The sequence below is a fragment of the Physella acuta genome, unplaced genomic scaffold (assembly GCF_028476545.2).
Source record: "Physella acuta isolate Inbredline_101_S28 unplaced genomic scaffold, ASM2847654v3 ptg000893l, whole genome shotgun sequence".
NCBI lineage: Eukaryota > Metazoa > Mollusca > Gastropoda > Physidae > Physella > Physella acuta.
Window position 1 is genome coordinate 328167 of NW_026732410.1, and position 12737 is coordinate 340903.

Consider the following 12737-nt stretch of genomic DNA (forward strand, 5'->3'; position numbering starts at 1 on the left):
TAACAGTTTTTTTGGGTATTTAACATCAGCGAAAGGTGTTTATTTCTTCACGTTTGTCTGACACGTGTAATATTTCGTGTCTTGCCACGAGTTACTGATAAAAAACAAAGACATAAAAAGCTTCCTTAACAAGAAGCAGCCAACCACCGTCAGTGTATCCCCCCCCCCGTATCTGTCAGTCACCAGCAGCACTATATTAGTTACTGTGAAACATAAAGGGACGTAACTTATGTAGATGATGACACCGTGTAACACACAGAAGGATCGTGAAAGCAATGCCTGCTTACAAACTGGCTTAACACCATTATCTGCACTTGATCCTTTCTTCTGCTCACTGTCAGCCTGCCCCGGGGAAAGGGGGTCGCGCCACCACTGCCCCTGCCCCGGGCTGGTGTAGTGTATACTGGGTTAGCCCCTCTCTCCACCCAGTTGGTTACCATGTCTTTAACTTTCTCTTCTTCCATCCTGTAAAATGGGGAAGCCTTTATCTTCCCTGATTTTTGTTTGCTTTGATAACTTCATCTTCCTGGTTTTTAAACTAGCTCCTGTTGTATTGTTGCTTGCTATCTTTATTTTATTGTTTTTCTTCCATCTAAAGTTTTATTGTTTTGCTTTGTTGCTCTTTTTTAATAGTTTATCTTATTGCCATATTGCTAATTGTAGATGTCTTGTTTTTATCTCAGAAATGTAACATTTACTTTAAAAAAAAAATCTTATTCTTGAGAAACAAAATTTCACTAAACATTTGGTTTATTGGAATTAATAAAAACCATGCTATAAAAATCACATTTGAATACACTATAAATAGCAAAATATTTCTTTTCTTTTTTTTTGTTTTAGATATATCACTCTAAAGCATTGGGCACTAAAATATGTTAAAGAAATGTCATGCTAATGCTTTATAATTAGTAATAAGTGGTCATATTTTGTAAACAATCCCAATTTTGAAAACACCATTAAACACAGCTCACCTGTCTGAGTGAGTGAGTGAGCAAGTTCTCTACCTAGTTATCTCACCTTTTGTAATTGAGTTTAGTCATTTTTAATCAATTTTCAAAGGCTGATTTAATTTTTATTTCGGTAATATGAAACATTCTTTCATTGTCATCAGAAATTAACTGTTTTTATTTTTGCTAAGTAATTATATAATTCATTTCATTTTCTGTATTCTCTTCTTTTAATATGCCATACAGCCTAACCTTGTTCTCTGTCTCCACAGCACTCTTTATGTGGAGAGAGAACTGTAGCATTAGTACTCTCAACTTTCTATTTACAAATTAACACCTAATTGCACATATCCAATTTTATATATATTTGAAAATATTAGTTGTAAATAACAGTTTTGAAGTTGATCTAGTAAAGTTGTCTTATCGTCCAGTGTAAAAAAATGTAGTTCAATTGTTAGAAGTTTTAGACATATTGCTTGAGGACTAAAATACTTGTATTAGAACAATCATGTATTCTTCACTAAAAGCTGTATACATGTGATAGATATAACATACATTACTCAGAATGTATAGTCTTAGTATTGAATCCTGTAGAATTTACGATAAAAGTCTACTGACTCACATGTAACAAAACCCACAAGTTGGTGGTGTTGTGCAACCATCTGTTCAATACCTTGGGTGTTTCTTACCTGTGCTGTCCCACTCATATATTCACATGACTGACTTGTTTACATCAGTACATTCTGTAAGTGTTGCTATGTTGTAACTCTTTATTTTCCCTTCTGTGACATTTAATAACAAGATGAAAGTAGCTGGTAATAGAATCTGTTAGCTGCCACCCTGTGTGGAGGTAGTGGTGCCCCTCTAGCCATGGCACCAGAGTGTAATCGTGCCCCACTAGCTGTGGTACACATGATGGGTACAAAGTTACATAAAATGTGGGAGTATTTCTGTTCTTCACATTTACCTCCCATGAATGTTCATCTACAAATTATTGCCGTTGGGATGTTCGCTGCAGTGTTTCTACAATACCTGTTTGGGGTTAGTCACACAGTGCTACATTATTATACAGTAGAATAGGATGTGATTTGTTCATTCTGTTTTTTTTCAGATGAAGTGACCAACACATACCCACGCCAGAAAAAACAAGCTGAAAGTGGCACCAAACGGTCAGCCAGTGAGAACAACATGAACGGGCAACTCTATTCTTCAGGTAATTCACCCACCTGTGTTAGACAGTTTAACTGTTTAACTACTGTTGTCATGGATACCTCTGTAAACATTTTAAACTATTGTCATGGATGCCACTATAAACATGTTAGACTGCTATTTTCATAGATACCCCTGTAAACATGTTAAACTACTATTGTCATGGATACCTCTGTAAACATGTTAAACTATTGTAGTCATGGATACCTCTGTAAACATGTTAAACTACTATTGTCATGGATACCCCTGTAAACATGTTAAACTACTGTTGTCATGGATACCTCTGTAAACATGTTAAACTACTATTGTCATGGATACCTCTGTAAACATGCAGGGGTGCCACTTTTCCGGGATATCCCGGATTTCCGGATTCGAGAATCATATTTTTATCCCTTTCCGGATTCGCAAGATTTGAGTTTGAAAATTTCCGGGTTTGCATTGTAAAAATCGTTTTTATCGTCAACACTCCCGCTAATGGCCTTTTCCGAAAAAAATGAATAGTAAATGACGTCAGCAACAATCTCACGCGTGCGCCAAGGACCAAATACAAATGGGCTGTATCAGATGGGCGAGGCTGTAGACGAAACTTTTTGATGTCAGTCGTGGTGTGGTTGTCTGGCTATTTATGACGATATGGGTTGGGGGTAAAACTCGCAATTTTTACGTGATGTCATCAATGGGATACCGCTAGGCTGTGTAATAAAAACAACTAAATCCTACAAGTACTAGATCTAGCTCACTAGCATCGCCGATCGTCTTTTTAAAAAAAACAACCGAAAGATTTTGCTCCGATTTTTGTATTTGGTATTACCAAAAGAAAAGAAAAAAACTATTTGAAGAACTATTTTATGTATGAAATAGAACTGCTGTTTTCACTCAACTTTACCGTCACTTTTTACCATGTCTTACCCGCTTCTTCAAGGTCGCGCTGACCGTAAGACCTACGTCACGAGACCACGCAAGCACAGTCTGAGTCGTGTCTCTCGGTCAAGGCAGTTTTACAAGCGCTGTTTAATTTTAACGTGGTTATTTTTTTAAATAAGGGCCTACTTCTAGATAAAAGAAAAAAAACTAGAACTGCATCGTTTTATATCATTAAACAAAATATGTAGGCCTGCTATAGTTTAGTTATACAATCTAGCAGGGTCTACATCTAATGGTTTTTTTTTTACTTTGGTAAAACGTCATTGAAATGTTTAAAAAACTTTGAAGTACCGTGTCTGAGAAAATAGCCGCTATCACTGCCCCCTCCCAACCGCTTGTAAAAAAAAATCAGCTTTTCACTTAGTCGGGCGGCTACATCTCTGACATGAGTATTACACAAAGGTGGGGGCATTGGGGTCGTTCATAAATGACGTCACACTCGTAGGGGGAGGAGGGTCCGTAATTATGTCATGAGGGGGAGGGGTTCAGATGGTGTGACATCACACTTTTGCATTATCCAAAAGCTATGTTAGAAAACGAATTTTAGAAAATTGTTTCAATAAAGTGTAATAGGAATTGATTAAAATACTCTATGTTGACAGGTCAGACAAGATTTTTGGAAAAATATCGTATTTTAAGAAAAATTCGACTGCAATTTTTTTTTGGGGGGGGGGGGGGGGGGGGTAGGCTGAGGTGTGACGTCATTTTAGAGGGCGGGGTCTGGCTTTTTGTGACGATATGTGACCGAGGGGAGGTGGGAGGTAAAAATCGTCAAAAAAGCGTGACATCAATATCATTTATGGATGACCCCATTGGTGTTGATTGGGAAAACAGGGTTTCAGGTTTTTGTTCTGGCTGTTAATAATTAAAGCCTTGAATAGCTACAGTAAGTCAACCCTGTATTTTAATACAGTGACAATCTTATTAGGGGTCTGCATATAGTGGGCTTATTATTCAATAACAAGACATAGAGGTTAGCAAAATATTTGTTACTTAACAGTTGGCTGACTAAACACACACTTTAACTCAAGCTAGGAAGTTCTAAAAAATTAAATAGTTATGTTATAAAAGCTGGCTGGGGGGGGGGGGGGGAGTTCTACAATAGCACATTATGGGGTAGGCCTAGATATAGGACTAACATTGTAAACTAATTTTGTTGTAAGCACAATCCTTTAAAGATTAATTTTTATTTGAAGCTTGTTACAAAGAAAATAAATCCATTTTAAAGGAATGTAAATTGAACATAATATGAATCAAATGTCTCAAAAAATAATGAAATAATAGTCCATTTTATTTTGAATTCCGCGCGGAATTAAGTTTCAGGGTTTCAAAAATTTCAAATTTTAGTTTCAGGATTGGTAAAATTTTGGGATTCATTTTCAGGATTCACTTTAAAAATGAGTGGCACCCCTGAACATGTTAAACTACTATTGTCATGGATACCTCTGTAAACATGTTAAACTACTATTGTCATGGATACCCCTGTAAACATTTTTAACTACTATTGTCATGGATACCTCTGTAAACATGTAAAACTACTATTGTCATGGATACCTCTGTAAACATGTAAAACTACTATTGTCATGGATACCGCTGTAAACATGTTAAACTACTATTGTCATGGATACCTCTGTAAACATGTTAAACTACTATTGTCATGGATACCTCTGTAAACAATGTGGCTATTGTTTACCTGCTGGCAGAAGTCTACCACTTGCTCACGAGCACCTGTTTTAGATTTCCCCTCTGTTGGATGAGGGACCCCAGGCTAGCACTAAAATAGCAAGCCATTAAGTAGAAGACAGGCTAGCAGTGAGTATGGGAGCCCTCTCTAGCTCCAGCTGACCTTTAACCTTTGGATTGTTTATCTAGTAGTTTGAGACACTTGATATAATCATCTGAAGGCTTCATTATTTAGCTCAAGTTTCTTGTAAGTCATTCCCTTTTAACAAATGGTGCAGTTGTTGTTCTCAATCTCATTACAATTTATAATGGAAAAGTTTGTTTTAGTGGAGAAGCCAGGCTGGGGGAATTAGAGTGAGATCTAACAGGAATACTTAGGTAATATGCCTGGGTTATTTTGGCTCCAGCCATGCCTGAGCCTGACCTATGAAACAGACAGGTAACTGGGAAGGCTAATCAATCACTCAAAGCTGACATTCCAGGCTCTGGCTGTTGTCTTTGCTTCTGTGCATTGCAGCTGAATAAAATAGAAATAGATCTGGAATACAAGGGTACAGGTGCTGCTTCAAATCAATGCACCAACAAAACACACAGAAGTTGTTGGTGTAGGGCACTAATTAACCCTGATCTAAATCCACAATTCCACATTGGCACCATCCACCTTGCCCTACCATGTCAGGTAGAGGCAGTTATCTCTCTAACCTGGGATTTTATCAGTACAATGTGTGCCCTTGACATCTGAAGACTTCAGATGCTCTCTTCAGGCTTGCCTTATGGCTTATACAAATACAAATGTAACTCATTTTATTGTAGACAAATATGTAAATTATTGTTGTAACTTCCTCTTAGAGCAATGGTAGAGGTGGTGAGGGTGCTAGTATTGTTACAAAAACATGAGTAATAGATAATATTCTTACTATGTAAATCAAATGTATTCTTTGATCTAATACCAGTCTATCAAACATCTGTAATTAATCTAGAATAGAGAATGTAATGTCAAAAGGGTGACTATTGACAATCACTTGATCAATAGCAATCAGAGTTAACAGCAAAATGGGTGTGAGCATATATTATATACAAGCTTTTTCTACAAAAAAAGCAACAAGCCAAGAATTTTTGTAAGACTACAATCTTTTGTCAGCTATTTATGACAAGTGAATTTCTATTTTTAAAATTGTCAAATTTTAGCTGCTTTTTTATTGTCATCCATATAAAATACTGTACCTCAATTATCTTTTTTAGCCCAAAATGTCAACACTTAAAGACCTGTTGTAACAAGTCACCAATTATCTTTTTTTTACAGGTCGCCTGTTTTTTACCAAAAACCCAGAAGAGCTGAAAGGGGAGTTCACCAAGACATCACTAGTAAAATCTGTGAGGGGTCTGGGTTTTACTATAGTGGGTGGCAACTACAGAGACACACAGTTTCTTCAGATTAAAAATGTTGTTGAAAATGGACCTGCATATGTTAGTGGGAAACTTAAAACTGGTAATTATAAGATTTTCTTTTTACAAATGTTTTTTTGTGTCTTTATTTCCACTAACTTTCAAATTTTTTTTTATTCCCCCTAAATAGATAGAAAATAATGTTGCTACCAAAAATTCAATAATTTAATGTATTAGTATTGTTATGCAATTATAATTATGTATTATGTTCTCTTTTAAACAATCCATGTTAATATTTTACAATATTTTCCCAGGTGATGTAATAGTTCGAGTCAATAACACCTGTGTGTTGGGGTTTACACATCAGGATGTGGTGCGGCTGTTCCAATCTATCGCACCAGGGGAAACTGTTGAGCTCGAGACCTGCAGGGGCTACCCTTTGAACTTTGACCCCGATGACCCAAACACAGAAATTGTGACCACCGTGGCCGTCACCCTGCCCCAGGACGCGGGCACATCTGCCACGCCCTCCAACTCCAACGGTTACCTGGACCAGCACAAGCAGTTGAAGTCTTTACCTGACCTGGCCAGGTCCGCAGGCACAGGCCTCAACTCCACCTCCAGTCTCTCCCCATCCAACAGCCAAGATGAGGGGGGCATGCATGGCATCATGAGCAACGAAGATGGCAATGCCATCCCAGATTTAGTTTCACTCTCCATCAGCAAGCCGGAGATATTGACTATCCCTATTGTGAAAGGACCCATGGGGTTTGGATTTACAATAGCAGACAGTCCGTATGGCCAAAGAGTTAAGCAAATTCTTGACCAAGGCAGGTGTAAAAATTTAGCCGAGGGAGATTTACTGCTGCAGATAAACAATGTGATGGTCAGGGAGTTACCCCATCAGAGGACTGTGCAGGTTTTAAAGGAGTGTAAGCAGGATCAAGAGACAGCTGTTGTGGTACAAAGAGGGGGTAAGTGCAATCTACGTCTTTAGATTAGTGCAGCCAATAATGTCTTCATATCCAACTGTACGAGGTAGTGTTTGAAATTAATATTGACCATTGGAAAAATTATTTTAAGATCTATGATAAAAAAGTTAAAATAGTGTTTGATTTGCAAACTAAGAAGTCATTTAATTTTAAAAAAAAATATTGGGTAGTTTTTTAAATACAATTATTTTATTATGAACTATTGATCTAGTAAATAATCAAAACATGGTGCATTAGTTTTTAAAAATTCAGTTATTATAAATTATTAATTGTAAATTTTAAATTCTAGTTTAATTACTTCCTTTTAAAAAATAGTGTAGTATATGCACTTTTTAAAAAATCAAGTTGATTACAATATCATTTCAAATGTATTTGCACCGTGTTTTGAAAATATAATTTTTCAAAGAATTTTATCCTACCCAAATTTTCAAAAAGTCCTTGTATTTTACACAGGTATACCACCTCCTGGTAAAGGCAAGAAGTTTATCAAAATGGTAAGACACAGCAGCTGTTGCTTGTATTATTTTAGTATAAATACTCAGAAAAATACTTGCCCATTGGTGCACAGTGACCGTTCTAATTGATTAGCTACATTGCCTACACCCAGATTCTTCAGCATTAAAGTTAGTTATAGTTAAGGGGTTGAAGTATCTAAGAATGTTTTATGATGAAATAGTGATTGTTAAATAAAAACTGTTTTAACTACTGATGGTTTTTAGACTCAATGTAATAATATAGTCATAATTTTTTGAAAACTGGTTAAAGGGAAGTAACTTAGTAACATACATTTAAAATAAATAAAATTTTAGAAATAAAAAAAAAAAACTGCAATAAGTTTATAATTTACATTAAAAATGTATTATTAAATAAATATCATTTGGATGATGTATCAGTATAAGTTAACCATTGTGACTTTGATTTCAGTCTCGAAGTTTTGATGAGAGACAGCAACAACCAGACAGCAATGGCCCATCTTCCCCTGGCGCGTACTTCTTTAGAAATCAAGAACAAAATTTTAATGGTAAATACATTTCATTTTTGGCTTTTTTGGCTTTGGTCACATCTTTACCGCAACTTTGTGGTGTGGAACCCATATATTCTTTATTTCTTCTTTGTGGTCGATATTACAAAGTAATATAAAAGCAAGTTAGATTTTGTCATTTTGTTAAAAAAAATATAATTAAACTCTTAAGAATCCAATTAATATATTAATAAAAAAATAAATTGTATATAGTAGTAATGAAAATCAAACTTAAAAATTTTAATTTTAAAAGGTTTAAGTTTAGCTATGGTTTAACAGCGATTTTTTTTTTTGTTGCTTTGTGCTATTTTATGTCATATTTTTGTGCTAGTGATTTTCCTGTGTTGGTTTTATACATTAACTCTTGCAAACTGATCACATAGATTAGAAGAATACAAGATGCAGCATCACAGAAGTAATGCATTAAAATAGTAGAGTACATAGCTTGTAGGCTAGGTTAGCAAGAAGAATTTAGCCAGCTTGTTTTAAAAAATATTCAGCTTAGTTGAAACAAGATTTCAGACATAATGTTCAAGAAATTATTTTTAAATTTTAGTTAGGGGATTGATTATAAAAAAAATATATATCTCTGTTTACATGTTAATTTAAAGCAAATTACAATATTTTAACCAGGGTGGTTTTTTTCTGAGTGTGTTTGAGATTTAAAATAATGATTTGTCCTAATAAGATTGGGTAATTTAGAATTATATTTACATTTTTTAAAAAATTATATGTAATTTAAAGTTTATAAAATTATCAAATCAATATTATTTTACTTTACTTATCTACACATGTATGCTTGGTCACACAATACTTAAGTAGAATACAGCATGTTTAGATTATTGACTCTAAATAAATTAGGGTTTGTGCTGTCTTTTTTTTTCTATTTTGCACTACCACTTATTATAACAAGTATAAAACTGCACTCACATGGGAAGTAATCTGACTTGAAATATCACTATGGTTGGTCTCTGGTTCTTCCCCTTTGCAGAGCAAATGGAGAATGGCTTGGCCAACAACCAGGATGAAGAAATCCAAAATGGAGACATGTCTAATGCTGATTTGCCACCCCCATCTCCAGAGGAGGGTGATGAGGGTAAGATTTCCCCCACAATTTTGTATCAACTTTATAAAGGGAATAAACTCTGGTGATTTTTGTTCACAAACTTAACATGGCTACATTAACCCAGATGGATATTAATTTTAAATTTTTTTTATTTGGTATTGGGAAAATACTAACAATGTAGGTATAAAAAATTAAAAATCTAGTTCCTGATACTTAATTTAAAAACATGCATGATGCTGTATTTTGTAACTAAACGTGTGTGATAGTGTTGGCCTGAGCACCAGTTATATTTCACAGCTGTAGCCTGCTAGTCTTTAAGCCTTCATGCATTAGCTACATTAAACTATGTATGTCCACAGGGAACATAACATCACATATCAGGTTTGATCAATTAACATACACAAACAAACAAGTATGCTTCATGTTAAGCTATGCTTCCCTCTGCTTGCTGCTTTCACTATTATATTTGTTTAAACTTGGTGTTAATTACATTCAAGCTGTCATTACACCAAGGCAAATTTTTAATTAAGACCTAGTTAACAGCTCCTATAATTAATTAATCACCAGTTAGGGGAACCATGTACAATAATAACAGAAGAACAAACACTAAGACCCACCTACCTACATAAAACTCTAACCAACTGTAACATATACATGCCCAACTGTAAAATATACTTGCCCAACTGTAAAATATACCTGCCCTTACACCTTCCCATTCTCAGCATCCCCTGTACCCACAGTACCAAATACCTGAACTCTTTATTACCTGCTTTCCTCCTCTCTACCAGTGTTGAACTGACCACTGTGGCTGATTATATTTATACAAGATAAATTACTTTTCCCTTTATTACCATAGAGAATTATAGTATATGTCTGAATAAAAACATACAGGTGTACATATAAACTTGCTGTACACTATTTTTACCTAATCATACAGTTCCTGAGTTTAAAATTATCAATTTATACATAAACATTCCCTATTAAACATACATACACATACATCAATATAGTAACACAAATAAATAAAAAAAAAAAATCCCATCTAAACACAACATACATAACTATATTTTAGACCTATACATATACAGTAACATCACCACATACACATGCATACTACATGCATGTGTATAAATTACACACACAGACACACACACTAGAGTACTTTTGTGGTGTTGTCTCTTCTCTCTCTCCCCCCCCCCCCTCCCCCCACATGTATGTAACTCATCAGTTAAAAGCAGCAAGTCCATCCTAACAAAAATAGGATTTGCACATCCAAAAATCAATCCATCTAAATGGACTGCCATTAAGCAATCATTTACCGGAGGAGCAGCGAAAGGGAGACGTGTAATATTTGAGTATTTACACAAGAGAGATTCGCGCCATTAGGCACTGATTACTGTGTGAAATGAAGTGGGGTCTGGCATAATGATATTCTCTGATGAGCTTTGTGGGGATTGGTCGGGGACTTGGACATAGCTGGTCTAAAAATTATCCTACAGGCTGGGCCTTCATAAAGGTGGGCCAACATTACTTTTGCTGTTGGGTGCTTGCTTTTTAAAAAAAATAGCAAGTTTGATCTAGGTTTTTTCCTAATTATTTTGTTAATGGTTAATTACTTCTGGTAAATGAACATGTTTTCTAATTAAAATTATGCCTAGCATAAATGAAACAGTTTTAGATGTTACCTCACGGATAAACCAAATTTTATTGATAAAAATAAAATAGATTCATAACATCAGCACTGTACGTGACCAGCCCTTCTGCTGTTACTCCGCCCCTTCCCCCCCCCCCCCCAAAAAAAAAAAAACCCAAAAAAAAAACAAAAAACCTTCCCTTCAGGCCTTCATATTCAATGCCGGCTCAAGTAGTTGTGCTTTTTTTTAAAAAAAATTTTCAAAGTGAGAGCACATAACTTTACTCTAACTGTATTTACACTTTTTGCCTGCAATAAATAATCACTATTTAGAAATTTCTAGGAAAACCCCCAAATATAAATACGCCCCCCCCCCCTTCCCACAATGCAGCTGTAACGCGAGGAATGGAGGCTGCATATTGACTCTGGGAATTGTAGTTACCCCGGGCAGGGAGCAAATAAAAAGCATTACATCAGTCTCATTTCGCAGAGGGAGGCGACGCGCCCGCATGTCTATTGTAATGGCCGGGAATTAATTCTCTCCCCTTATTCATCATGATCATATAACGTATGAGCATCCCCGCCCAGCGTTTTACTCATGTTGTTACAGCTTAGGGGTTCACTTTAACTGCGTCAGTTGTCGGCATGCATCTGATATTTGTCTATTTATGGGATTTTAACCCAGGTAATACTGTGATGTTTTTTTAATTTTTGAATTACGTCTTTTTCACATTTGCAATAATGAAAAGCTGTAAATCTAAAAATCGTAAGCAATCGGAGAACTTTTGGACTACAGGTTGCTCTAGCCGGAAGGCTTCAGTGGTATTGGCGCTGGACAGGGCTTCAGAAATATTGACTTCTGTAATATTGGCATTAGGGCCTCTATTGGCTTCAGTAACATTGGTTTCAGTAACATTAGCTTCAGTAACTTTGGCTGGCTTCAGTAACTTTGGCTGGCTTCAGTAACTTTGGCTTCAGTTACATTGGCTTCAGTAATATTGACTTCAGTAATATTAGCTTCAGTAACATTGGCGTTAGAGCCTCTGTTGAGTTCTGAAGTAATCTGTTATTATGAAAAACTGTTGCTATAAATTAACACCCACTGTTGTTGGTCAGCATCTAAATGTTTCCTTGTGCTACTGGTTCTGAGCAGCTGACGGTGTATTGGCTACAGTTGCCAGAAGCTTAAGAGTCTGTTTTCTGCTGGTGCTAGAATATGATGGTTCATATCCCACCTATTCATCTATTGGCAAGCGCTGAACTTGAAATACCCCGTCACACGTTGTTTCAATTGCTTGTAATATTCTGTCTAAAACACTTAGTAAAACAATTACAAGGCATGTAAAAATGTGTCTAAAAATAGCGGCAAGTCTCAGTGAGTGAACAGATTAATCTTGACTCTTATCTTGACATGTCAAAACTTGACACAGCCGGATGATCGGTTTCATTTATTTAGACAAGTGTAACGGTAGGATAGGTGGATGACGTAGCCAGCTCGACGACGCTGTAAACTTTGCGCTGTGAGATTACTCTCCCCTGCCGCGTGCTTGCCGTGGATAGGACGGGCCGTTGGTTTCTTGTTGTACCAGGTGACTGCTACTATTGCGCCATAAAATAGTTCAGAGACCCAAGCACCGCTGTGGTCTGGTGTGTAAATCCGCTTTCAGTGATCCCCGTCTCAACTTTGTTTACCTAGTACTAACTAGACTCGTTTAAGTACTGGTATATTGAATGAAAGTTGGCAGAAAATTTTCGGGAAAAAATAACAGCACCATCAACGGAATGGACTATTAAGTTAATGTGTAAGGCCAGGTGGCCGATGTTCATTGAGAAACTCTGGCATTGATGAATACATCAAGTTTCTGGGTGATAAATC

The 12737-nt window shown here is 36.0% G+C and overlaps 1 protein-coding gene across 7 annotated transcripts in view; it reads left to right on the forward strand.

Annotated features, from left to right (window-relative positions):
- LOC131952883 (membrane-associated guanylate kinase, WW and PDZ domain-containing protein 3) overlaps positions 1 to 12737 on the forward strand; it is a 65490-nt gene that overhangs the window by 36693 nt on the left and 16060 nt on the right. For 6 of the 7 annotated variants that reach the window (XM_059315803.1, XM_059315804.1, XM_059315801.1 and 3 more), the window contains 6 exons: positions 2059 to 2160; positions 6067 to 6252; positions 6464 to 7123; positions 7595 to 7635; positions 8066 to 8162; positions 9154 to 9258. In XM_059315803.1, coding sequence (XP_059171786.1) covers positions 2059 to 2160; positions 6067 to 6252; positions 6464 to 7123; positions 7595 to 7635; positions 8066 to 8162; positions 9154 to 9258 — 1191 coding nt within the window. The remainder of the gene's footprint in view (positions 1 to 2058; positions 2161 to 6066; positions 6253 to 6463; positions 7124 to 7594; positions 7636 to 8065; positions 8163 to 9153; positions 9259 to 12737) is intronic. The other variant, XM_059315806.1, reaches the window with a different exon arrangement.